Source organism: Eulemur rufifrons, chromosome 5 (genome assembly GCF_041146395.1).
Source record: "Eulemur rufifrons isolate Redbay chromosome 5, OSU_ERuf_1, whole genome shotgun sequence".
In the NCBI taxonomy this organism is placed as follows: domain Eukaryota; kingdom Metazoa; phylum Chordata; class Mammalia; order Primates; family Lemuridae; genus Eulemur; species Eulemur rufifrons.
Genome location: NC_090987.1, coordinates 14,210,580 through 14,238,496, shown reverse-complemented (window position 1 = coordinate 14,238,496; position 27,917 = coordinate 14,210,580). Strand labels below are relative to the sequence as shown.

The 27,917-nt window shown below is 40.6% G+C and overlaps 1 protein-coding gene across 3 annotated transcripts in view; it reads right to left on the bottom strand.

Annotated features, from left to right (window-relative positions):
• Positions 1 to 1,799: 1,799 nt before the first annotated feature.
• The window catches only part of ATP8B1 (ATPase phospholipid transporting 8B1), a 107,819-nt gene continuing 81,701 nt past the window's right edge, over positions 1,800 to 27,917 (bottom strand). For all 3 annotated transcript variants that reach the window (XM_069468361.1, XM_069468362.1, XM_069468363.1), the window contains 14 exons: positions 27,366 to 27,522; positions 23,224 to 23,412; positions 21,454 to 21,566; positions 19,811 to 19,975; positions 18,936 to 19,047; positions 17,889 to 17,964; positions 15,462 to 15,594; positions 14,732 to 15,020; positions 10,560 to 10,783; positions 9,328 to 9,411; positions 8,152 to 8,397; positions 7,234 to 7,372; positions 4,787 to 4,917; positions 1,800 to 3,092 (listed from right to left, as the gene is read on the bottom strand). In XM_069468361.1, coding sequence (XP_069324462.1) covers positions 2,868 to 3,092; positions 4,787 to 4,917; positions 7,234 to 7,372; positions 8,152 to 8,397; positions 9,328 to 9,411; positions 10,560 to 10,783; positions 14,732 to 15,020; positions 15,462 to 15,594; positions 17,889 to 17,964; positions 18,936 to 19,047; positions 19,811 to 19,975; positions 21,454 to 21,566; positions 23,224 to 23,412; positions 27,366 to 27,522 — 2,283 coding nt within the window. In that variant the 3' untranslated portion in view covers positions 1,800 to 2,867. The remainder of the gene's footprint in view (positions 3,093 to 4,786; positions 4,918 to 7,233; positions 7,373 to 8,151; positions 8,398 to 9,327; positions 9,412 to 10,559; positions 10,784 to 14,731; positions 15,021 to 15,461; positions 15,595 to 17,888; positions 17,965 to 18,935; positions 19,048 to 19,810; positions 19,976 to 21,453; positions 21,567 to 23,223; positions 23,413 to 27,365; positions 27,523 to 27,917) is intronic.

Here is a 27,917-nt window from a genome sequence, read left to right as displayed (position 1 = left end):
TTGGCTATTATGAATAGCGCTGGTGTGAACATTAGCATTTGTTTGCACACATATTTTTAATTCTCCTGGGTGTACACCTAGGAGAGGAATCGCTGGGTCATATGGTAACTTACTGAACTCCCAAACTGTCTTCCGCAGAGGCTGCACCATTTTACATTCACACCAGCTATGTATGAAGGTTCCAATTTCTCCACTTTTGTTTTCATTGCAGCCATCCTAGTGGGTGCGAAGTGGCATCTCCCTGGGTTTGATTCACCTTTCCCTGATGACTAAAGATGTTGAGCATCTTTTCATGCTCATTGTTTAGATATCACCTTTGGAGAAATAATTATTTTTAGTGTTTAAGGTCCCAGTCTCTACTTTTTCCTAAGACATACTTTTTTTATTCAGCGTTTTGACAGGCCTTTTCATGTGTGTAGGTGCACCAGAAGTTGTATTGCAGCCATAACTTTCTAGCAGATCCTGACAGGATGTTTAGAAGCTGTCTTGCAATTTTTCTAAGCTTCATGCCTATCACGTGAAGGCGGCAGCTGTTAAAATATAGTTAGATCCCATTAGGATATGTTTTGCTATCACATTGAAGTCTCTTAAGAATCACTTTATCCCCGTCAGATGTTATTACGGAGCAGTTTCTGGTCCTGAACATGACTAAGAACCTTTAGCTGGTGCTCTTTGATTAAAAACATTTATCCGTCAAACAACTTAAATTCAGTAGTACTTTCCAGGAAAAAGCGGCCATTAATTCTTTTAGAGGTGATGTCCCAGGCCTGGTTAGAATGTTTCCTCATACCGTTTCTATTGCAGAGATTAATCTACCCCTCTACTCCCATCTCAAGCACCCCAACACTAATACTTTTTCAACTGCTGCTAATCATGCCTCCCAAAGAAGCCCCCATCTCTGTCACACAGAAAACCTTCCATAATGGGGTGCTGGCTTCCCTGCCTGTCCCACAGCCAGGTCGTTACACTTAACTTCCCCTCAGCCTCAGACACCAGGTCTTCCAACCCCTCCCCTCCGTCTTTGCTCATTTTTCTGAGAGCTATTCATGTATTTTCAGGATTATCTGCTCATTTCCCAGCTCCTCCTTTTGGGTGAGGTTTGCCTTTTTCTGGCTCCAAAGAGTTGTGGTCATTTTGAAAAACTGTCCCTTGCCTAAGCACCTTCCCTGGCACAGACTCCGTCTTCCTAACTCTAAATCCACACCCTCTTAATCCCTTGTCGTCTAACACTTAGTACCCTGTCCCTTAAGTTTCTTTAGACTCATTAGGGTATATGACAGAAGAATCTAGTCGTATAATTTTTTTTTTTTTTTTTTTTTTAAGACTAGTCAAATGCAGTAGTGAGAAGGGAAGTAGAACAAGGAGTGTTCAATCTGTAACGGACTTGAACAATCAAGTGACATAACTCACTACCTTCAGACCAGCCATATATACCCCAATCTTTAAAAGCAAAACTAAACCCCACTTAAAGACTAGCCAAAGATTTTACTAAAACATTTATTTTTAAACAAAAATATACAATCTCAGATTTACAGAATATAGAAATAATTTATCCAAAGCAATTTGCATTTCAAAATTGTTAATATTGCACCCAACAATAAGTCTTTGACACATTTGCATTTTCAACCTTTCCCACAATTTGCAAAACAGGAGAGAAATATGAAACTGACAGAATTACACAAGCTAACTTCTCTTTTAAAAAAAAAAAAAAAAAAAAATTCTTATTTACAAGCTAAAGAAAAGTTGTAAACTTTCCGAAATTTGCTTCCATAGAATAAAGAGCCATACATTCTTTTTATCGTACCTAGAAAATGAACTTATATACATGTTGTGATTTCCTCACAGGAATTCACAGGGACTGAAATTGTGAACATTTGCAGCTCAATGGTAAGCAATTATTGAAAACACTCCTATGTATTCACTAGAGTATGGAAACTAGTGTGTGAAAGAATGAGAAAAGCCTTTGGAAAAAATTACTTTTACCTCTTTGAGGATAGTTTCCATAATTATTGAAAGTTATTTCCAAATTTAAAAAGACACATTTTCCCCCGTTTTAGAAATGTGCTACTGGTAGCCTTTTCTCTCAAGACAATAAGTAAAAAAAAAAAAGAGTGAGGTCTCTGTTCAAATCCCTTATAAAATACTTTACAATATAGGCAGGTACAAAGTTTGCTTTTCAAAAGGAAGCTTTGCAAAATGTTCTGCAACTTACCGCTGACATCCTCAGTTTTTAATCTCGTAAATATTTAGATGCATTTTAAAAACAATCAAGTCACTTGGTGCCATAGGAAGTTGCTAAAATATGCGATAATAAAAATGTAATGTGCTATTTAACCTGGTAGTAAACCAAAAACGAACTGAAGCCTTACGATTGTGAAATTGGAAGTAATTTTCCTTGATTGTACAGAATTATTAAACCACACAGCCTGTTATCAACTTTGAAAAAGTCATTGGACCACTTAGCTTCCACGTGCACATTCGTGAGTCTTTTGTCATTACTCTTATTTAAAAAAAATACCCACCTGGGTTAATAAGGTGGCCTAAGGGTAAAAAGGAGTCTGGGGAATTCATGCTGAAGATCATAGGGAAGTTTAATTGTAATTTTTTTACGGTAACCATTTGAAATGAAATATAACATGCTCATTCTGTTGCCCTGGATTGAGACTGGATTAAAACGTTCCTTTTGAACCATCATGAACAGCTGAGTAACAGGACTTTTAAAAAGGTAGCCTTGGCTTTCTATTAGACCAAACCAAGTAGTTGGTGACAAAGGTTGTTGTCTTCTAGATCTTTGCTACAACTGCAATTAAAAAAAGTCCTGAGAGTCTTGCATAAAAAAATAGACATTTCCCTCGCGAGACACCGCCTCAGCTCTCCACGGTCCGCCGGTACTCGGCGGTCCCCTCGGCCACGATGGCGTCGAGCGGGGAGCGCTTCTTGCGGATGCTGCGGCCGGAGGAGATGAGGTCGGCGTAGCCGCGCTGGTGCGAGAAGGCGTAGGCCGAGCGCCGCGACGACGCGCCCCTGCGGAACACGTTCTGCCGCCGCTTCCACTGCTCCTCCGCCTTGAGCCGCTTGCGTTGCTTCTGGATCTGCAAGAGCGCGAGAGACCGGGAGGGATGCAGGTAAGGTTGGTGACAGAGGGAGGTGGCCGGGACACTGACTGAGCCTCTGCATCAGGCCTTCCAACGCCTGTCTCACACTGGCATGTGGGCATCCCTGTCCCCACTGCATAGATGAGGAGGGAGGTGTGGGGAGGGGATAAAGGAATAGTACCTATATACTCGTCACTGCAAAAGGGACACCTGGGGGGACACTGTTACCTATTCAGCATCTTCTCCCTCTTTATTTCTAGGAAACTGATTTTATTCCGGTACCCCCTCCCCCACACAGCCACATCCATCACTGGCAGTGGGACTGATTAACTGTCCTTGCTGGGCACTAGTCCAAGAACAGGCATATGACCTAATTCTAATTCTGGCAAACGAGACCTGAGTGAGGTAAGTGTGCTGGGGCCCTTGGGCGAGAAGTTTTGAGGCTCTTTAGGGAATGCCACAGAATAGTCTCTTATCTGCCCCTGGACACTGACACGTCAGGATGGGACTGGGAACGACTGTGGCCATCTCCCAGATTCAGCTAATCAGTAAGCCAGAGGAGGGGAATGATGGGAAGAACCCTAGTCTTAATATCAAAAAAAAAAAAAAAAAAAAAAGGTATTCAATCAACCAAACCTGCTAATGATTATGTGAGTTGAAATGACATTGAGACATTTTGAGTTACAGCTTTCTGTTTACCGGTAGCTCAAAGGGATCCTGTGACATTTTTCTTTTTTTTTTTCCATATTTATTTATTTATTTTTGAGGCAGAGTCCTGCTCTGTCACCCTGGCTAGAGAGCCATGGCGTCAGCCTAGCTCACAGCAACGTCAAACTCCTGGCCTCAAGCAATCCTTCTGCTTCAACCTCCCAAGTAGCTGGGACTACAGGCATGTGCCACCACCATGCCTGGGTAATTTTTTCTATATATTTTTAGTAGAGATGGTGGTCTCGCTCTTGCTCAGGCTGGTCTCGAACTCCTGATCTAGAGCTATCCACCCGAGTCGGCCTCCCAGAGTGCTAGAATTACAGGCGTGAGCCACCGCGCCCCGCCAACATTTTTCTTTGAGGAGGGAAAAAAAAAAAAAAATCCCGACTTGTTTGCATGGCAAAACGTTAACACTGTGATTGTTAAACCGAGGAGATGGGCCAGGCATGTGGTGGCTCACGCCTGTAATCCTAGCACTCTGAGAGGCCAAGGCGAGTTGGATTGTTTGAGCTCAGTTCAAGACCAGCCTGAGCAAGAGTCAAGACCCTGTCTCTACTAAAAATAGAAAGAAATTATATGGACAGCTAAAAATATATATAGAAAAAGTTACCCGGCCATGGTGGCACATGCCTGTAGTCCCAGCTACTCGGGAGGCTGAGGCAGTAGGATCGCTTAAGCCCAGGAGTTTGAGGTTGCTGTGAGCTAGGCTGATGCCACGGCACTCACTCTAGCCCAGGCAACAGAGTAAGACTCCATCTCAAAAAAAAAAACCCGAGGAGATAGATACATGGGGCTGATTGGGATTTTTTTCTTTTTAATACAAAGGACTTATTTGCAAGATGGAGTTAAAAGCAGCAGTCAGAAAATGCATTCTTACCGAACTTCCCATGAGCTTGGAACTTTGCAGGAAAGGTGCCCTTGGGAAATGCTTTGATTTCCATGAGGGACACTCAGAGTTAGGGGAGGACTGTATTTCTGTATACCTTATCACTTTCTGATGGCCAAATGGTCATGGACAAGAACCGTACGGCAACGACAGGCAACAAACACACTGCAACGGTCAAGATGATGGTCAACCAAATGTAGGGCTGTCTCAGGGCGTTTGAAGCTGTGCCTGGAGAGAACACGGGGAATGAATCACATTGGTCCTTCCATCCCAAGGGCCCATTAATAGTCCACAATCCACAAATAGATTTATGGTAAAGACTTACAGCCAGATTGGCCTCCCCCAAAATATCTCATCAGTGCTCAAGGAATGGACATTTTAAAATCATTTTAAGCAAAGCAAAATTAGGCAGCCAAATTCTTTGGAACAAGGCAAATGTACATAAGTGAGCACATAAGGAAAAACCAAAAGCACATTTGTTCACACCGCATTGATTATTAATGAAAAAATTAGGCAATAGACACTTCTGACTCTTCATGAATTTAAAACACTTCCCGGCCGGGCGCGGTGGCTCACGCCTGTAATCCTAGCACTCTGGGAGGCCGAGGCGGGTGGATCGCTCAAGGTCAGGAGTTCGAGACCAGCCTGAGCAAGAGCGAGACCCCGTCTCTACTAAAAATAGAAAAAAATTATATGGACAACTAAAAATATATATATAGAAAAATTAGCCGGGCATAGTGGCGCATGCCTGTAGTCCCAGCTACTCGGGAGGCTGAGGCAGGAGGATCGCTTGAGCCCAGGAGTTTGAGGTTGCTGTGAGCTAGGCTGACGCCACGGCACTCACTCTAGCCTGGGCAACAAAGTGAGACTCTGTCTCAAAAAAATAAATAAATAAATAAATAAATAAATAAAACACTTCCCGACATACAGTTTTGGTTTGAAATGCCAAATATTAATGCTAAAAACTAGCACTGCTTCTACCAGGTGTTTCATAAAGATCATGTCATTCAATCAGTTCTGAGAGGTGCATATTATCCTCTGTGCCAAAGAAAAAACTGACTTTTAAAGAAATTTGCCCACGGTAACAAAACTAGCAATGGCAGTGCATGAATTAAAATCCCCTTCTGCCTGACTGACGCCATGCTTTTCCAGTGCAATTTGGTTTCTGAGTTTTTAAGTCAGAAGTTATAACAACTGAATTCTATAATATGATCACATAATCATATCCACTATCCAATTTTCAAGCTATACTTAACATCTTCTAGAGACAAACTTATCACAATGTTTTCTGTACTTATACTCTATGTAAAAAAATTATGGTGTTTATATTTCAAATGTGACGTTTACACTGCGAAATGTGGATGGAATTATAAAACACTCCCTGTGGGAATATTCTAAGTAACTGGGTACTAAATTTTTAAAACACAGTCAGGAAAGAAAAAAACAATCATAAACACAAATGAGCTCAATCCCAAGAAGGAAAGGGTGATCACAGCAACTGTTTTTTACAACTCAAAGCCTAGTCTTTTACAGGAAAACTAGTTTATGGGTTTTTTCCCCCATTGTGAATCCAAACTCTCAATTCAAAACAAGAATGTTACAAATTCCAGTTCATATTTTTCATTTATAATATTTTGATATTTATATCAGTTCACATTCTTTCTAACATTTGTTAATTCATATATTTCATATAGTTATAATCATTGGTCACATTATGATTTTGTTTTCCATCAATTTACTTATTTTGCAGACGTATTTCCCTTCCAGCAGTCCCCAACCTTTTTGGCACCAGGGACTGGTTTCATGAAAGACAACTTTTCCATGGACTGGGGGCTGCATGGGAGAGTGTTGGTGTTGTGGGTGGTGGTACAGAGCTCAGGCAGTGACGTGTGGCACATTTCCTAATGGGCCATAGACCAGTACTGCAGCATAGAGACCACTTTTAAGTTCTAGAATTCCATCATACTGATGTTTTGTAGTTTGATTAGCTAATTTAATATCTTAGGTCTTTGGGTTACTTCCATTTTCCCCCCTTTTTTACAATTAGAAACGTGGTGGTGGTATAGTCTTTTTACACATTACCTTGCCAAAATTTGGTGTGTTTTATCTTAAGGTATTTTCCCCAAGTGGAACTATCTGGCCAAAATGTATGAAAAGCATTACAGTCCATTATGCATTTTCAGATAGTGTTTTGCAAAGATGAAACCATACTATAGTGTTAGTAGCAGTACATGTATCCTCACTTTTCCAGTAACCTCCTAACAATAGATTTTATGGGGGGGGGAGGAGAAAAGGCTTTTACGGAGCTTTTTTAAGCCTTAAGTTATCTAATGCAACAGATGCACAATTGTGTCTTATACCCTAATTTGCTTTCCTCCCCCTCACATTACTACACTCTTAATCCACCATCACCATTCAATTTCCAGTTAAGACATTAATTTTCGCTAGCAATGATTTATACTTTTTTTTTTTACTTACCCAGAAGTCATATCAAAATCTAAACTAATGAAATTTGTACATTTTTGGAATTTAGAAAATACCAACCTGTAAATTGAAATGCAGATGGAAAGAGAACATGTATTCCAGCACTATGAAAGTCAAACATGATGCCAAAATAAAGTGCAATGCTTCCAAAAATTGAAAAAGCATTCACAAAAGTCCAATAAGAAGTATCCAAGCCAATCTGTGGGGAAACCAGAGAAAAACAGAGCACTCATTTTGGGGAGTTAGATCCTTTATTTCTTGCTAAGAATTCTGAAAATAGGATGTAGCAACTTCATGCATGATTTGACTGGAACACTAGACAATCGGAAACCCAACCAAACCAATCCATCTTTGACTCAGGCAAGAAACAGAAAATGTGCTTGGTGTAAGGCAGTAGTCCCCAACCTTTTTGGCACCAGGGACAGGTTTCATGGAAGACAATTATTCTAAGGATGGGGGAGGAGGGAATGGTTTCAGGATGATTCAAGCATATTACATTTATTGTGCAGTCAAACCTCTCTGCTAATAATCTATATCTGCAACTGCTCCTAAGTGCTAGCATCGCCACCTGACCTCCATCTCAGATCCTAAGGCATTAGATTCTCATGAGGATCGTGCAATCTAGATCCCTCGCATGCAGTTTACAGTAGGGTTCACACTCCTATGAGACTGTAATGCCGCTGATCTGACGGGAGGCGGAGCTTATGCAGTGATAGGAGCGGCTGTAAATACAGATGAAGCTTTGTTCGCTTGCCTGCTGCTCACCTCCTGCCTTGTGGCCTGGTTCCTAACAGGCCACGGACCACTACCAGTCTGTGGCCTGATGGGTGGGGACCACAGATTTAAGGGATTAACATAGCATTCATATTTTATACAGTGGCAGAGGTGTATTAGGAGTCCAGTGGATGTGCTTGCCAGCCTACATACAAAAGTACAGGTATTAACAGAGACTGAATGCAGTTGCTGAAAGCCACGTACCTGGAAATTGACCGTTATTACAAGAGCAGAGGCAATGGTGACAGCAAAAGACTGGTAATCAGAAGGTGCCTCTCCGTCCTGGCCCACGGTTTGCAGATAAGCTCCAAGAGGTATGAAGAAGAGGATCATTGACGTCAAGACCCCGTGCAACAAGCTTACGAAGAATCGCCTATAGTTGAACAGTAAGTCTCTTTGTCCCACTACATATAACCTGGGGAATCGGAGGCTCAGTTTGTCACTCACGTCCTTAAGGAGAAAACAAAATTAGAGTAGTGCATTGTCCATCACGTCAAAGAAGTTGGAGATGTGTTAACAATTTATATGTCATAAAGAGTTGCAACTTAAGTTTTAGGAAGGAAAAACTGACCAAGATGCTCAATCCTGCAGTTTTTCTGTGCAGAGACCGATCTCGTTGCTTTAGCCCACCATTACCTAACATTTAATTCAGAGAGAGGCTAGGTAGTTTCTTATTTGTTACTTAATGGAAATTAAACAAATTTATTAATTTTGCTACTTATAAAAAGGAAAATTAGTAATGTCAAAAAAAATACAGAGGGAGGCTATTTTTACCTCCAGAGAGAATATACTTATTGCAAATTCTTTGGGGAAAAAAATTTTCTCATACAAGTTGATGAGTTAATTCTAAATTATTACTTTTTAATTCATTATAGCACTCTAAGAATTACTAATAGATAAAAATATAGATTAATTTGGGAATTAAACATAGTTTTAGAAAATATTAAAACTTTTAAAATGAGTAAGTTATTATAGAGACAATATGAGTCCCTCAGGTGTCTTAACAGTAAGGTCTAGTGTCCAAAAGGAGCATGATAAACACTTTTGTCAGTGAATTCAACTCAGTCACAAAAATCCCCCCACCAGCCGCCCCCTGCCCCCCACCCCCATGGGTCTCCTTATGCTGCCCAGACTGGACTTGAACTCCTGGGCTCAAGCGATCCTCCTGCCTCAGCCTCTGAGTAGCTGGAGCTACAGGGAAATCTTTTCTTTTTGTAAAACAAGCAACACAGAAGTTACTCTTGTTGCCTGACAACAGAATTATAAAAGGGTTTACTCAGAAAGAAGCAAAACCCAGAAGAATGCATGGGAACCCTTGCTTGTAACTTCTCCAACAGGCGCTCATCTCTCTGAAAGCTTCCCTCCCAGCGAGGCTCCTACCTGGTCGAGCAGCCCCACGAGTAGCACAGGCAGGCTGGAGTACAGCACGTTGTAGAGCGTGATGAACCAGTCCTCGTACGCAGTCTGTGAGGAGATGACAGAGGCTCCGTGTTACGGATAAAGACATATGCCAGCCTAGTGGACACACATTCACCTGCCTTCTCAAAGCAGGGACGTCCCCAGCTGAGAGAGGGCTTTTCCTGCCTGAGTAAACACCCTTCCTTCACACCTCTAGAAAACATGAGGTTGTTTCTATGGAATGGGCAGAGTCATAGACTTTTTTGCAGAAACCAGTTCCCCAGCCTCCCGATCCAGAGTAAGTCTGGGGGGATACACTCCAAAAAGTTTTTGGTAAGAGTCAATTCTACTTGAATAATGCTGGAAAACAACTCAGTGCTCATCGTTTTTATACCTCTTTATTCATAGTTTAGAATGTATAAAATTGTTTCAAAAGCACATAAGTACCATTCAAAATTTTTTTTTAACTGTTACTTTGCAAGGCCCACATTTCCATGAAAATACTTTGTAAAACAGAATTTGACTGAATATAAAAAATACGCTTCTGAAGAAAAGAAACACCACTGTGCATGCATCATTCCTTAGGGTGGGATAGAGGAAAGGGGCTTACTCAGCACCAAGAATTACATACAGCCGTGCCCAGAAACAGGATGATGGCCAGGACCCTGCTTGAAGTCCCTCCTGGCCCTCATTCCTGAGCCACCATTTGTCTCTCGCATTGCATCAAAGAAGTTTCGACCACAGGCACTGACTTAGGTCCATATTTTATTTATGATACTTTTCTTCTGCATCACCACTTTAGCATATTAGATATGCCCCTTGCTCTCATTTCAGCAAAAACAAAATAACAAATGGAGACATGGTAATAGAACTATAACATCCACAAGTTATAGAATCTCTTTAGCTTTGGTCACAACATAATTTTATACTTTCACAGTTAAACAGCTTGTTAATGCTATTCTTAATGGCAAGGTAACATGGAAAAATAATCTAAGATGAAGACATAAACGTAAGCAAATACCACTCCCTTATCTAAAGCGAAATAAAATGTTTTGAAAGCACGGGAAACATTTTATAGAAGTCATGACCTTACTTCACTATGCCCCAACTTTAAAGAGATACAGCACCAGAACTACAAATATAGAAGAAACAAATTGTCTTTTCAGAACTGGAGTTTTACCCAGTAAAAAAATAAGTGAAAAATGTTATATTACCTGTGCAGAGTAGCCATTGAAGAAGGAGTACCAGAAATGAACCAAAGTAAATGCAAAGTTTTTGTAAAAGAAGTATCGTAGGAACTTGCACATCCTTATGTAAGACCACCGACCATGCACCAGCAGCAGCCTCTGCAGATACCGGAACTGAGCAAAGGAGTAGTCACTCGACATGACGGCTTGCATTCCTTCTTGTCCACTTATCCCAACGCCAATGTGTGCGGCTAGGGGACAGAGAAAGCATACACACACTGGATCACAAGCTGATTTTAAGGCAAAACATCAGATGATAAAAAGCAAAACAGAAAACAAAGACAGATGTTCATGGAACAATAAATACAAAAGCTCTTGCTCACCATCCCTCCCCGCTAGCTCCTGAACTCAACTCAAACTTGGAATTACAAGTTGCTGAACAGAGTACACATGGTAGGGCCTCCACAAATATTTGTGAAAGGATCTCACGTGGGTGGTACATTCCATTTGAATTATCTTCCCAGCTCGTAAGCCGTCCCTTCCACCCACAGGGTGAGCCCCAGGCACCCATGTGTACACTGTGGCCCTGTCTCCCGGGCCACAGCTGTGTTGGCCTCAGGCAGATACATAATCTGCAGTAGATAATACAGACTGGCTCCCTCAATCTTCATTCCACCCTTGTTCTAATCGGAGAGGTGGGAAAGTAAATAAAAACCCTACACTTCCCAGACTCCCCTTGCAGCCAGATTCGCTCTGTGAATTAGGCTCCACTATTTAGATTCCCTTGTAACTTGGAGGCAGAAGTGAATCAGAGCCCAGCATCCCTTCCTTGTTTCTGGCTTTTTTGCAGTTAAGTCCATATCCAGCTGCCCAGATGTTGATAGGCAGCTGCAAAGGAATCTCAGAGGTAGAAGCTCTTCCTGTGAGGGACCTAGAGGTTAGAGACTCGGCTTAGAACTTGCTTCTTTAGTCCATACAGAGCTTTTGAAAGTGCCTAGTCCCCTGTATGAACCAATTCTTGTTTAAAGTTCCCAACAAGGGGTCTGTTTCCTATGCTAAACCCTGACAGAAAACCCAAGCTGGTCCATTCTCTCTTGATATTCTGGAATTAGGATTCAGGTGTGCTTGTGCCTGGAATTTTAATGTGTAAATTTTGAGGTGTGGCTTGGATATATTGCTTTCTGAGAGTTCTGAGGGACCGAGAAATAGAGCAGTTGAGAGAGAGAAAAATGGGTTCCTGGTGCAACTCTAGGTCCTGGTTCCAGCATGTTCCCAAGGCCTAGCTTCTTGGGCAGGAGACATCTTTGGATATTTTTAAATGAATTGTTTTTATTCTTAAGCTAGCATTGGTTGTTCTCCAATACTTGTAATTGAAAGAGTTTTAACTAAGATACAATTAAATTTTCAAAGGCTTATTCATGGCCTTCCATGACCTTAAGACATAATTTTTTTTACAGGGAGATGTTTTCCAGAATGGATAAAAATTAAAGTAACAAATTTATTCATCCTTCTAATAGCCAATAAATAACATTTTCAAATTGGACAATTATAAATTTTATCTAGATCTTAAAAGCCATGAACGTTAAGACCGATAATGAGATCTTTTAAGAAAAATGTGTTGGAGAACATAACCTATTATTCTCAGACACCGAGAAGTGACTCATCAGAGTCTCAACTAAAAAGAAGCTTCAAAAATCCCACCCTGCTAACAGAACACAGGGTCTTGCAAATTCAAAACATAACTATAATGACTTGTCCAAACCTAAGTTTTCAATAACACTTTGCAGTTCAAAAAAATAAAACAAATTACATCTCATCCAATATTTATGATCACTTTTAAAACACAAATAGTTCTTAGGACCAGTTGTGGTTGCCAGACTGCTCTTTCCTACCAAACTCTGGCCTTCTTTCCTGAACAAGCCACAGAGGGAACTGCTGAGATTCTCTCTTGGCTCTGGGGGCTGAGGAAGAGCCCGTGCCCCAGGCCTGGTATCCAGTCCTTCAACCATTCTGCTGAGCAGACCAAGGACAATATGTAGAATGAACATTGACACGGTTCCCAGGGCATTTGAAGGTAACTAAACAGATACGCTATAAAGCACTATTTGGTTTTTTTTCCTAAAATCTGAGTTATAAGCACCTAGATTTTCTTGAAGTTGTAAATATGGTGACAAATGCCTCATCTGTAGGCACTCCATAACTCCTTAACAAAATGATTATTCCATTAATACAGCAATAATCCCGTCTTCCTTTATGTCAGAAGCTTCAGGCATGAGAGAGGGCAGCCTGTGACAGTCTTTGGATCCTTGCTGGGGCAAAAATGTAGCAGGTCACAATTCCCTCACTTCCACTAGGCTACACTGCTAAACATGGAGCATGTTAGCAAATGGTCAGATTGTTTTTGACACCTGAATTTCACCCTATTCTACTATTTCATGGCCAATAAATACAATTTCTTTCTGTATATTGTTCTTGACGCCATTGAAAGAGAGACAGCTTTTACAAAGTACAAAAAGGCACTAATGCTACTTAGATGACTTCTAAGGAGACCTCAGGGTTGCCGTCATTGTCATCCCAAATGGATGCTCTGTAAATTATATATAAAAGCACCAGGCATACAACAGAGCTTAATAAAAGTTTTAAAGCAACTAAAGAACAGCAAGCCTCTATAAGGTTGTCTATATTGAGTTTGTACAGTCCCCCTCGCTGTCAATTGGTGAGCTCAGAGGAACAAAAAGTTTCAAGTTTAAGTCACATAATCAGACGGTAAATCTGCAAAGCAAACCACCTCCCCCCAACATCCAGAAGTCTACATCATAACTGAATAAAAATAACATTCAAGTTCCTTGCCCTTTTGAAACAGCTTGTTCTGTTAAGGGTAAACAGTGGAAAATAAACTAGAGCTGCCTAAAGAGGAAAAAGAAATCTAATTCAGAGCAAGAAATGCCATTCGTAGGATAGGACAAGCACACGCAAAAAACAGCGGGGAGGAATTAAACTGGCAGTAGCGACAGACATACGCACTGATAATAAAAATGCAGGATGACGTACGTCATACAGCTGACTCCTGTTGAGGAAGATAAAGTTGGAATATTCTTAGTATATATCGAGGAGGAGGAGGAGGAGACTCTAAGAAAAGAAAGAGATGGACTCATGAGTCACACAATAGGCTGAATTAAGTCTAGTTGTATATAACGCATTCAAGCTACCCAGCACTACAGGACGTGGATATATGGTCACATATTTCATCTTAATCATAATGATATCACAGAGCTGGAGGTGACACTGGACATAATTTTCTTATTTTCAGATGAGAAAACTAAGGGCTGAGCATCAGTCCAAGGTGACACAGGATGTTGGCAATAGGATGAGGACAAATGTTCAGGTCTCGTTAGTTTGGGTCTTTTCATTACAAGATACTCCCTTATAGTAATAGAGGGAGGAAAAAGGACCAGGACTCAGACACAGAGATGAGGGCCCCAGGTCTGGTTCTGCATGCTTTACTACCAGCTATTTCTGCATGATATGACTCAACCTTTAATTGTGGGGACCTATGGTCCTCCGACCAGCAGAAGGTTTTTGGCAGCATTCCAGGGTGGTCAGGAGGATGGATGGTGAGACGTGGAAACTTTAGTGCTACACGTGTTACTCTAAAGCTCACACCAGGTGACCCAATGGTGAAGTTCCAACAGATTTACCAAAGGCAAGAAGAAAGCCCCAGAAAGAAATGCGTAGGTGAGGAACAATGATATTCTCAAAGCAGTATCAGAGAAAGTGCAACAATTTAGGCTGAGCTCAGTAGAATATTTTGCAAAGCTTATTAAGTATCAGAGTGTTTAATAAGCCCTAAAGAAATATGGGAGGAGAACCAGCCAAAGGCAATAAATAAATAAATAAATAAATAAATCAGATGTATGTAAATGGAGGAAACAAATAAGGCTAAATTCATGTACAAGGACTTCATCTTCTACTGGGCATCCTATGAGGACCACTGTTAGGCCTGCCCTTTCCTCCCAATGAACTGGGGCTTCCTGGAGAAGGATCACAGGCAGAGTCATCATGGTTAAGTGCTTTTATTAAACGTCTGCCTTAAGAAAACCTGATTTGGGAAATCTAAAAAAAAAAAAATCCCAAAAATGTCCCTGTCGTTTCTCCTCTCTAGAAAGTTGGGTTTCACTGGCCGTCTGTGCACAACTCACTTTTGATCATGTTCACGTCGTTGGCGCCGTCTCCGATGGCCAGCGTGATGGCTTTCTTGTACCTTTTTACCAGGTCCACCACCATGGCCTTCTGCTTGGGGGTGACGCGGCAGCAGATGACGGCGCTGCACTCGCAAGCCAGGTCCACAAAGTTCTTCTGCCGCTGCTCTTTCTTAGCTTCCAGCCTTCTTTTGCTTTGGGTCCGCATCCGTCTTTCTTCTTCTGTCCTCGGGAACTTCAGATTCAGAATCTTACCTCTCTTGGTCTTTTTCTCTAGAAGAATTTCATTCTGTGAAATCAGAGAAGGAAGGGATTACAGTCATTTTAGTTTTAACACCAAGAGTACCACGACCGAGGTTTAAATTACGTGAAGGATAATTTTGGGGTTATATCATGGATTGTAACATTATATTTACAATAAACAAACTGATTTTTATAATCAAAATGTATGTTCTGACTATAAAACATGTTTATGACAAAAATTTAGAAAATGCAAAAATCTACAAAGAGGAAAATGAAATTGACTTAACCAGGATAACCACTGTTACCAATTTGGTATAATTCCTTTCATATATAATACTAAGTCTCAAACTTGGAAAGTCATACTTTAATTTATAGGCTAAGAGATTCTGAGGTTGGCAGTTAACATGCAAAACCATCTAACATTGATCCAAAAGGAATTTCTTTTGTTTGAGTCAAAGGCACAGACAGAGCCACCAAGGATACATACCAACCAAGAACCGGTGATGATTAAGGCACGGTTTCCACCACAAGGGAAAAAGGGTTCAGGCGCAGGGGGTGTAAATTTTGTGTAGACTCCACCTCTATTCCTCTGGTTTTCCATCCTCGTGTGAAGAAGAGAACTTGGGGAAAATAAATTTAAGTGTTTAATGTATAAGACATAAAATAGGCCCTTAAGACAGAATTCTGACATTTTTTTAGTTCTTCCACTATGAGGGCTCCATGCTCTTGGTACTTCATTATTTTTTCAAAGACAGCCTAAGGAAGATACAGTTGAAAATGTATACATGAGCAACAGAAGGAAGGCAAACTTGATCTGGATTATAGTACCCTAGGGTGAACCCTACTTTACTGGCTACTGTTTGGCAGAAAGAAACTTATTTCTACATAAATAAAATTATACCTGCTTTTCGAAATTCTGAGTGTTTCATATCAAATTACTGAGAAGACCACATATATTAGTAACACTTTCATGTAATAGAAAAATTGAGTCATGAAATTTTGCAGTGGAAGGGACTTTAAATATCTTTTGTTTTTCTTTTTGGAGACAGAATCTTGCTCTGTCACTCTGGCTAGAGTGCAGTGGCATCATTGTAGCTCACAGCAACCTCAAACTCCTGGGCTCAAGCGATCCTCCTGCCTCAGCTCCAGAGTGACTGGAACTACAGGCATGCGCCACCATGCCTGGCTAATTTTTCTTTTCTTTTTTTTTTTTTTTTTTGTATAGACAGGGTCTTGCTCTTGCTCAGGCTGAGAACCTTAAATATCTTGTCTAATCTCTTCATATTACAAAGAACGCAATCAAGCCAGAGAAAGGTGATGTGATTTGCCTACAGCAAGCTGATAGGAAAACTGGAATGAGGACTCAGTTCCCCTAACTCCCTGCCCAGGACTCTTCCTATTGCACACACAGCCATCATTCTTCACCTTCAAAAGAAGGCTTCTCAACCTTGGCACTACTGATGTCTCGGGCCAGATAATTCTTTGTTGTATGTGACCACCTGGTGCATCGTAGGATGTTTAGCAGCATCCCTGGCTCCACCCACTAGCAGCCAGTAGCACCCTCCTCCCCACACATAACCACCAAACATGTCCTATGTTCCCTGGAAGGGAGAATCATTACTGAGAACTACTGTACTAGAAGATTAAGTATCTGGTATCCTTTCTCCACCTTAATTTAATTCTCATTTTCAAGTTGTAAGACAAATCATTAAAAGGCTGAAGGAGATCAAAAATAGTTACCTACACAAACCATTTTATAGGAATCATCATTTCAGGAACCATCTAGAAAGATGATTCATCTCTCTATAAAGGTAAACTTGGCCAAGAGCATGATCATAAAATTTACTACTTGCATAAATCGTTTAATTTAGCTTAGGGCACAACTTTCAAAAGAGACCAAAAATTTATTAAGGCCCCATCTACAAGAAATAAACAAAACCATGTGGTAATTAACCAAATTACTGGAAACCGAAAACTACTGAAGTAAACATATTAAGCATTTATTTGTCTATTGCTACCTTTTAAAAGCCTAAAAGTACACAGGGGTCTGAGGTATGTGCCTCTATACAAACAGAACTGGTTTAGATTCTAAGGCCACTACTCATTTTGTCTGAGTTAGCAGAGTGCAGATATACTGGAATGACTCGCAAAAGCTCTACCATCATCATTATAAAGACGACTAATGACAACCATCAACTCCCTTGTCATCTCAGCAGCCCCAGCAAGTGTATATGTTAACAGCTTAATGTGACCTTGTGACAGCCAGAGAGAAGTGTTGTAGGGAAAAGGAATATCAAGCCATCAGGCAAGCACATCATGGTAACTGTGTGCAGCATGTTTATGGCTTCGTAACAAGACAGGGCTTCCTCATTACACATTTCTAGGTCTGCTGCAACCCTGATTCCAAGCTAACACATGTTTCAGCATAAGCTCAGGTTGGAAACGTCAGGCCTGCCCATCTAGACCAGACCACAGACGACCCACACCATGTAACCTGCCCAAACATTTCCTTCTGGGCCAAGGTTGGTTTTTTTTCTTCCCCTTCTATTTCTTTCAAAAGGTAAAATTCCTACAAAAGGCAAACCATGAATATAATTCATATTAATTTGCTGGTGATATCACATGCTCACTTTCTTTTTCAGTAAGCGAGGATGTTGGACTTCTAAGGAATGGAGAATAATGGCCCCTGAAAGGCCTCAAGTTTCCTTAAAACTAAAATCTGTCCAAAATAAGGCCAAAACATGACAACTTGGAACTGCCTGCTGTTCCCTTGCTTCATTTAAACATGAGGACACTGTCCCAAGTGACATATTGTAGCTCCTATTTCTCTATATCTGTTGCCTTCTGCCGCGAGTCTTGCCTTTGTGAAAATGAGCCATGTGACATTGTCACACACTGCGGGCTCTTCACTTACTTTATATCTTCCCCATAGCAGATAGTGGTGTCTTCAGTCAGAAGTTCACAAGCAAATCCTATATTTTCGGCAGTTTCTACAACAGAATAAAATTAAGTCAAATATTGTTTGTTCCTACTATTGAATTCAATAATTGACTTTATCTAGTACTGATGATTTTTTCCCAATTCATGAACATAACCAGATTCAATCAAATATGCTGTTTTTCTTTAGCAATGTACAGAAATTACATACAGGAAAAAAAAATCCTTTTCTTTATAAGAAGTGAAAGTCAAAGTCTGGTTTGAGATGTTTTCAATAATAAAATGTGCTATGTTATCAAATATATGAACTGGTTATTTACTAAATCTATGTTCAGTAAATTACTAAATACACTCAGTTCATGTAGTTTAATCATTCTGTTACGGGGAGGAAAAAATAACCATTTCTATCAACCCTCACACGAAGATATTTTTCCCTTTTTTTTTTTTTTATTACCACCCATTTGGTATTCATTTAAGGTCAAGGCTGTGCTTGCCTTAACTTCACAGCGTATATAACCCATTGACGATTTCAGAGCAATAAACATTATCTCATTTCTTGCAGAAGGCCTGCAGAGTAAAATATCAACACCAAATAACTATTTGTTAACCTCTAAATTTAGCAATTAAAATTTCTTTTCTTAAAGGAATTAAATTTTAACTATAATTTTCAGGCGATCAAATGGACACAAGAAAACCAAAGTTGCTTTTCAGCACTTTGTATTTTTCTACTCTATACCCAACAAATGGCAAAGCACTGGGAGGACAGAGGGACAAGGGGGTGGCCCTTTCAGGACAGGAGCCCACGTCCTGTCCTGGAGAGAGAAGACCAATCACAATCAGCAAGACGTGGCCAGGAGCTAAATTATAAGGAAGAAACTGCTACTGAGGGAGAGAAAACATCTTCTTTCCAAAGAAATAGTGTTTATACAGGATGGAAAGTTAGAGGAGGTCATCCTGGGCAAGGTAAACAGCAGCTGTAAATATTTGTGAATTAACAGATATGCTTCCCTACACAATGACTTACCCTTTTTGTCTCCAGTAAGCACCCAGATCTTAATGTCAGCTTTTGCAAGTTTTGAAATGGTTTCTGGGACTCCATCTTGTAGCTTGTCTTCGATAGCTGTAGCTCCTAATAGCTGGAATGGACATTTTAAAAAAAAGCAATTAGCAAATAAACCAACAGTTTTCTATACTTACAGTTAGCCAACCTGGAAAAAGAAGGGCTAATTATACACCCTGGGGGTGGTGCTCTACAGGGGCCAACAGCCAGTGTTGACAGGGAAGGCCGCCATGTTTCACATTCACCACAAACCAGCACAGCTAAACACTTTTTTCTTAAGGGATGAACTATTTAATTTACCAAGACAAATATGCAAGTACAAAATCAAGGACACTAAAAATACACTTTCCTTGTGTATTTGTGGCTTTACGCAGACTTAAGCCAGTTAATACTCACTATTTGTTGAACATTTCCCATTGATCTAAACCCTGTGAGAGCACTAGGTATTACATTTTGAAAATTTTGAAGGGGTATATTTTTCATGTTTCAAGATTTTGCAAAATATGAATCGTTTCAGTAATCCCCACAATGTAATAAGTAGACATGGGTTTGTCACAGTGTAAAAATCATAATGAATTTTAATAAGTGATATAAAAATGACAAAATTACATTAGAACTTCTCCTAATGTTTTTTCTCTTTTGGTTTCTCATAACGGCAACTTCTATTCTGCTGTTTTGCCAAACAAAAGAAATTTAAATGACCTACTTCCATCATACCCATGTCAAATGCTGAGGTTAGAATTATCTTTCAAGCATGAGATCAAAAATGTCATAAAACTTAATAAAGGTTGCAATTCTGTTTACAATAACAAGAAAAAATTATTACAGCTAAAACTCACAATTAAGTCTTTTTCAATCTCCTCATACACTTTATCCAGAGCTTCGTCCCGGTTGCTTGAGGCCACACTGGCAGCCATAAGCTTTTTATTCCATTCTGCAAATTCTTTTTCTTCAATTTCCTTGTAGCAAAGGCACAGGGTTCTAAGAGTTTCACTTGCAAAGATCTGTTTTATCGAAAAGACAATCCACCAATGCAAAGAATAATTTTATGTAATTCAACATCAAATTAGTTAAAGGGAAAAGTCTACCTTTCTTCTACATCAAGCCACTAGAATCAAGAAAACCTTTTTCTCTTAATGACTGAGAAAATAACAAATGAAGGGAGCTGCCTTGTGGTATGATGATATAAACACAGACCTGACAACTTTATAATTTGTTCCAAAAAACTGTGATACAAATCCGATCAGCTATGAACTCTCAACCAAGCATTATTCTCTCAAGCCAATTCAAAAATTCATGAGCCATTGTTAAAGCTGAGGTCAAATATTTTAATGAAAAAGGGTATCTGGACATTTTCCAATAGTGAATAGATTTAAACCATTTTAAATAGCTTCCACATGAACCAGTAAAAATCTTTCATTACTTTATAGTCACATCTTGTCTAGCCAAGACAGTAGAAGTGGTTCAAGCAAATGAGTGTGTGCATTCAAAGATTCTTTGGAAAGTTCTGCATTTATTTGATTAGATTGTCATTGTTCACATCCTCACGAGGACTCATGCATTTTAACTGCATCAGTGTCAGCATATAATCTTAAAATGTGACCTCGCTTAGTAAACAACATATATGTTCATCAAGCTTCTCTTCAAAGGACATTTGGCTGGCTCTAACACTCAATCAACCCTTAAAGTAAAGGGGGAAAACCGCCCTTTATTAAAGTATCTACTAAGTGCTAGGAACTGTGGAAGATGCTTTCTCTTACAGTGTGAACTGTCCCCTCTCTCTTTCACCCAAAGAATTAATGATTCATATAATATGTTGACCATTTTTCCCAAGGACACAAAACTAGTAAAGAGGCAGTATTGGGACACCAGGTCTGCCTGATCTCCTCCATACCTCACTGCCCTTGTTATACAGAACCCAAAATGACATGCAGATGGGTAGGCAAGTCCAAAAAACGCAAGTTCAAGAAGCATTCTGAGTAGGTACAACATCGCTGGACTAGGTATACAGCTTCCTAAGATAAGGACTTTGAAGTCATTGAGACCAAACTGTTTTACTAATAAAGGTATCAAAATTCAATGATCCAATGCACTATCATCCCCTGTCATACACAGATGTTTTCTTTCCTTCGTTCTACACCTGCAAGTTAGTGCAGTTCTTGGGGGCCACACAGATATCAAGACTATAGCTCAGTATGATTAGAAAGCTTACTCAAGGTCACTGGAAGAGAGAGAAGCTGCTCCCATTCCTCAGTCTTATGTACCCTGTGGATCTAGATGCTGGAAAGAGCACCATGGTCACTTCCTAGAAGTCAGTGGCAGGGGCAGAACTGGAACCCAGGTGGCCAGATCCCTGCTTTGGCACTTTTTCTACCCAACTACACCAAAGCAACAGTTAACATACAGCTTCTGCTCGAGCTTAAGAGATAGCACCAGCAAGTAAGGTTAGAATCTCCAGCGGAAGAGTAAAAGTGAGACTTACATCCAAGGCATCCTGTGTTTCTTGCTTTGTAGGATTCATTCGACATAACCGCTCATAAATTACAGTGTCAGCACCTTTACAATACAGCCTGATGTTGCCTTCTGGGGTTCGTACTGGTAGCAAGGGAAGGAAAAGCACACAACAAAGTTAAGTTTTGATCTCTTAATCGAAAGCCACATTTATGAAGTTCATTTGAAGTGTTGCTGTGCTCATAGATGTGTCAACACATCTAGAAAATTGTTGCTGTCAGCACAAGTTGGTAAGTCGTCTACATTGAAGACAGATTTTAAGTCAAGGTAGATGGCAGGCATGATAATCAGTCTAGATATGTGTGAGGGACTTGGAAAGCACTCAGTAAAACGTGCCTAATGAGAGTGTGATAGACAGTTAAACCTATATATTGTCATTGGTTTAAAAATATCATAGTGGAGAAGGCTTGTGGACACCACCTTAACCAAATGATCAACATTAACATCCCCAATGAGACAAACATCATGTGCCTTCTGATATGATACTGGGAGAGGGGCACAGCATCACGTAAGGATTCTTCCTGCCAACAGCGCATAACCTTGATCCAATCATGAGACACCATCAGACAAACCCAAACTGAGGGACATTCTATAAAATAACTGGCCCAGCCAGGTGCAGTGGCTCAAGCCTGTAATCCTAGCATTTTGGGAGGTTGAGGTGGGAGGATCACTTGAGCCCTGGAGTCCAGGGTTGCAGTGAGCTATCTATGATTGTGCCATTGCACTCCAGCCTGAGTGACAGTGAGACCCTGTCACTAACCAAAAAAAAAAGCGCTTGCCTGTGCTTCTCAAAAATGTCAATATATAGAAGATGAAAAAAAGGCTGAAGGACTGTGGTTGATTCAGTTATGATCACCTGATACAACCTGCCATCTTGCATTGGATCCTGGATCAGAAAAACAAGAGGGAGGGAATTTCCTGGTACAATCTGAAAAAGTCTGTAGACTAGATAATACTGTATTGGATTAAAGTTTCTGATTCTGGCCATTAATCATTGTATATACAAGTGGGTGTTCTTGTTCTTAAGGAAACACCCACTACAGTCTTTCGGGGAAAGGGGCATCAGGTCTGCAATTTACTCTCAAATAGTTCAGAAAACAAGCTGTACATATAGTGAAACTGACAGAGAAAATGTGGCAAATGTTAACCACTGGTGGATATGAAAGAGTATACAGCAGTTCTTTAAACCATTCTTGTCACTTCTATGTAAATTTGAGATTTCAAATTACTAACTTTAACCAATTCAATGCTAGGATGAGATCATCCTCTCCACTTGGTGGTCAGTCATGTGCCCAAACTGGAGGGCTGATTTTGGTTCATGAGCACAGCCTCGCACGTCTCAGAACTCCTCTCCTGCTGAGTCCTCCCTTCCCTGCCATCCAGCAGAGAAGTGCTCAGAGGGCTCAAAAATAAAAGAGCACATGTCGTAGGCAGCGCCGCAAACGCCCACCTGCTGCTTCAGTTGTGCTGCACGTGTCAGCCCAGACTCAGCAGCTGGTAGCCCATGTGGTTAAAGAATGGCAACAGCGTCGGCAAGATTCAGATATGCCGCAGCTGTACCTCTGAATAAGGGAGATCGTGGAGAATGAAGAAAAAATATCAGTTTCAATAAGTGTGTGGAAATCTTCCAGGAACCAAGTAGTTCGTCCATTGCCTGCTTCATCCTGGTGTCACTCAGTAAAATGGGCAATAGGCAACATTTCAATGAATGATTGACAAACATACTCTGAGGGAGACTTACTGATGATAGACATCCGCTTCCGGTCACTGTTGAAGTCCAAGATGGCAAGAACATGGTAGGTCCTTTCGGTGCCCAGCTCGCTGATGGTGATGGTGTTCTGGGTCCTGGTGAGGAAGACAAAGCCAAAGTTCCTGGCGGCATTGACCAGGGCGCCTTCGTCGGGAGAGGCCGCCTGGTAGTTGAGCTGACCTAACAAGGAAGCAGGAGAGAAATCTCAGAAGAACTGGAAAACCAAACACAGAGCTCACTGCAGGTCCTCCGCCGAGGTTCCCACAGGGCTTAGGATGTACAGCAAAGCCCAAAACAGAGCCAGGAAAAAAGTCCTTGACTGAAGGATTATGCCAAGATGAAAACTTCTTAGACTGGAAAGTTCTATTTTGAATTATAAACAGTTGTATAAACTAGAAGTAAAACAACTGGTAAGAAGAAAATTCCCATGATCCTACCGTCCAGAGGAAAAACCACTCTGTTGACATTTTATCATACCTTCCAGTCCTTTCTAAATGCCTATTTCTACTTTTCCTTTTTTCTCTTTTACAGTGCTAGCTGAAAGCAGACAAGTCAAACAAAATGCCCATTTCTGAAACAGTTTCTATCATCCTGAATATACATCTACATTCTGATTATTTTAATGTATTTTGAGCATGTTGCCTTATCTTTAAAAATTCTTTATATGTTTTATTTTAATGAATGTAAACATGTTACCATTTTCCCATTACAGGCACTTAGTTTAGATGCCAATTTTTTTGCTCTCAAAACTAACGTAATAACCTTTGTGTGTGTGCGCAAAGATATTTCTGTCTCTAAGAACAGATTCCTAGTAGTGAAAATATTGAGCTAGAGAACACAGATAATTTTTGAGCTCATCGGTATATATTACTAATTTGTTTTCCGGAGAGGTTATACTAGTTTAACTTCCCTCTAGAAGGGTGTACTTACTTTACCATAGCTATACTCTCCTTTAAAAAAAAATTAGTCAGTTTGATCAATAGCTTGATGGAAAACTGCCTTCTGTTCACAACTACACTTCAGCAATAAGAATACATCTCACAGTGTTGCCTGAAAGAAACCAGACACGGAAGAGTACATACTCTACGTGACTCTACTCACACAAGCCAAAAACTGACAAAACTAACCTGTGTCACACAAAGTCAAAAGAGTTGTTTTCTTGGAAGGTAATCACTGGAGAAGAACACAAAAGGGACTTCTGGGAGATTGATAGTGTTCTTTTTTAAAATCTGGGTGCTCATTACACAGGTGTACTCAATTTGTAGAAATTCGTTGACTGTATACTTACGTACATGTCTCTGTATACAAGTTGTAAATCGATAAAAAGTTTAAAAAATACTCTGCCTACCCAACAGCTTCTATTTTCCTCTGCTAGTTATTCTGCCTCAAAACAGAGAGAAAAAGCATTTCCATGGTCAGATGAATTTCTACAGAAAAGGGCATTTAGTTTTCCAGCATGGTTTGACCAGGACGCAGGCCACGGCCGCCTGGGCAGCCTTTTACACCTCCGCATACCTGGAATGGTGGGATGCACCGCGGTGAACGGTGGCAGTGAAAGCTAAGGGCTCCGTCCTTCCCTACTTCCTTCACAAACTGGCTCAGATGATTCACTCTAAGTCAGTATTAATCGCTTCCAAATTAATACATAAAGATGATACTTTAGATCATCTATTTGTTCACCCAGAAAGTCATATACAAGAAGTCATAAGTGTACTTGCTAAATCCAGCCATTCTCCAAACATACTCGCGCGCCAGAGGGCAAACTATTTCACCAAACTAAACAAGCAACGGAGAGAGCAAAACCAATCCCTTCAGCCGTTGTAGCTGGTGCAGTGACATATTGTATAACATTGACTGCAAACTCCGTTCCAACAGAGACAAAATAATAAAAGGTGGTAGAGTTCCCATGAGTGAGACACTTATATCTAGAGCAAACACCTTGGTATTTTTTATCATTGAAAAGAAAATCCTTCCATTACTTTCTAGCAATGGAATCACAGAATAGCAGACTATAGAGACGGGAAAAACCTCAGATTTGGTCCAAACTCCAACCTTACGTTTGCAGGAAGGCACTTGGACTGAAAACAATCTTCTGGAAAAAAAAAAAAATCTTTACAGCACACGTAGAGGCAACCAGAAAGACCTTTTCTTTTACAGACTAATTTGAGGATCACGAAACTGCTGCAAACACAGTTTCATGGACCGGAATGAGTTTTAACCCACCAGATGACCTCGGGCAGGTCTCTCATGCTCTCTGGGTCTGAATTACCTTATCTGTAAAATTTGCAGGTTGGTCCCCAAGGTCCCTTCCAAGAGACCCGTTCATGGTACTTTATGGATCAAAGCCATAACCAACTTCTCTAACCTCCTGCACCTTGAAATACAACTTGTCTCCATTCTTAAGTGCTTGAGCAATTGCCTATCACGTACTGGGTGAAGGAAGATTACCCAGGATGTACAACTCTTCACCTCAGCTGACTGTGGGACAAAGAGCTGCAGAGTGTTAGGCTGGAAGGGAATTTGAACATCCAACCTTCTAACTACCACACTGATAAGGCTGGAGCCCAGACAGGGACCAAACTGGGCTGGCTCATCTATAGCATGCAGTCCAGGGCTCTTCCTGTAATATCCCAGCGAGGAAAAATAAAATAGAGACCATAAGACCGGTTAGCTCTTAAAATACCATCACATACTCAAAGAAAAGTAGAATAATTTTACTAATGAGTCCAAACCTAAGGGAACCACGTTGCTTAATGGTATCGTACTTTATCCTTATGATCTGAGTAAAATTTGCTTGGTGAGTCAAATAGACTTTGACCTGTGCTCCAATGACGTGTGACCTGGCATCGTCCCTTTTTATCCTTCGTCATTTGTCTGCCAGCCTCTTCCATGTATCCACCCCAATTTGAACTCTGTTATCTCACTTTATTGCACTATTAGAGTCATCCTTAGAGAATGGGATCCTTTGAAATTTGCTGAGAGATATCATTTACAGTCTCTACACATTTCGTCTTCATGCATATTCTTTCTCTGAAGATTTCATACCTGCTACATATGAAATATCAAAGTTGGGAACAGAGAGGGACTTATGTAGGTGGCATTGGTTAAAGTAAGAAGTGAAAAATGGAGTGAAGGCAGAATGTGCTTCATTACAGACATACCAAAAGAATTCCTTCTAGAAAGTACACGTGTATCTATATAATCTATCTTTACATCTGTATGTGATAAAAAAGAACTAGCTTTCCTTGATGAACTCGCTGCAACAAAGCTAGCACAGACTGAATCTAAGAAATCTGTAAAGGAACCAAGTCAGCCTGGCATGTTCCCATGAAATCCACGTTAATTATGTTCCTTCAAATGAAAAAACAAAACAAAAACCCACCTTAAAGAGATTCAGGCTTTGGTTGAAATTATTTCAAACCCCAAATATATCAGAATCTAGTAAATAAAAGCATATGTCTGATATTTTGCAGAAAAGACTTTCCAAATTTAAAATCCACTTACGATGTACATAAGATTTGACTTTTCGCTCTCACGAAATGCTGATAATATGGTAGGAAGATTTCAATTCTATCATAATTCAAGTCAATCATTTCTTTTAATAAGATTTCATTTACAAAGTGATAAAACACGTCTCAAGATATAACTATGAATAAGATATAACTCTTCAGAGACAAGCAGCTTGTTTCATACTTCGCTATGCCATAAACCTGCGGTCCCCACCCCCTGGGCCACAGACTGGTATTGGTCAGTGGCATGTTAGGCACAGGGCCCTGCCCCTGTCCTTGGAAAAACTGTCTTCCATGAAATGGGGACATGGTGGGTGAGGTGGGTGAGGTGGGTGAGGTGGGTGGGCACAGCATTTCTTCTGTATTTATAGGTGCTCCCCATCGCTCGCATCACCGCCTGAACTCCACCTCCCCCCACTTCGGAGGAAAAATTGTCTTGCATGAAACTGGTCCCTGGTGCCAAAAAGGTTGGGGACCACTGCCATATACCATCTAGTGGCAGGTGCTGACAAATATTCATGGCACGTGACTTGTGTGTACTATATAATTTGCATTGGAGCCACGAGTTACCTGGAAACTAAACAAACCGGTCTCCAGTGCCGGAGGTGCCCGAGGAACACTCACCATCGTTTCTGTCCACCATGACTGTGTGGCAAACCGCGAGCAAGATGAAGAACTGCCGCACTTCCCGCTCCTTCCCCGACTGGATCTGCTCGATGAGATAGTGGTCATAAAAGACAAACTTCCCGTCCGCAAACTTGTTCCAGCTAAAATCAACTTGCTGAAAGAAATGGAGGGGAAAACAAAATAGGATTTTAAAAAATTGTTTTGGCTTCAACAATATGATGATTTCTTCAAAGCCAAGTTTTTTAATTATACAAAAATCACCTTGGGATTTTAGCACATTCTTAAGTGCCAAGAGGCTCGCGCCTGTCTGAAAACAAAAAGTGCCCTGTGGCGGGTTGAGCTGTGTCCTCCCCAAGGGTACGTTGCCGTGCCAACCCCTAGTACTGATGAATGTAGCCTCATTTGGAAGTAGGGTCTTTGGACATGTAATCAAGGTAAAATGAGGTCGCAGTGGATGAACGTGGGTCCTAATCCGACAACTGGTGTCCTCATAAGTAGAGGGAAATGAGGACAGACGCACAGGGAGAACGCCACGCGACGACAGAGGCA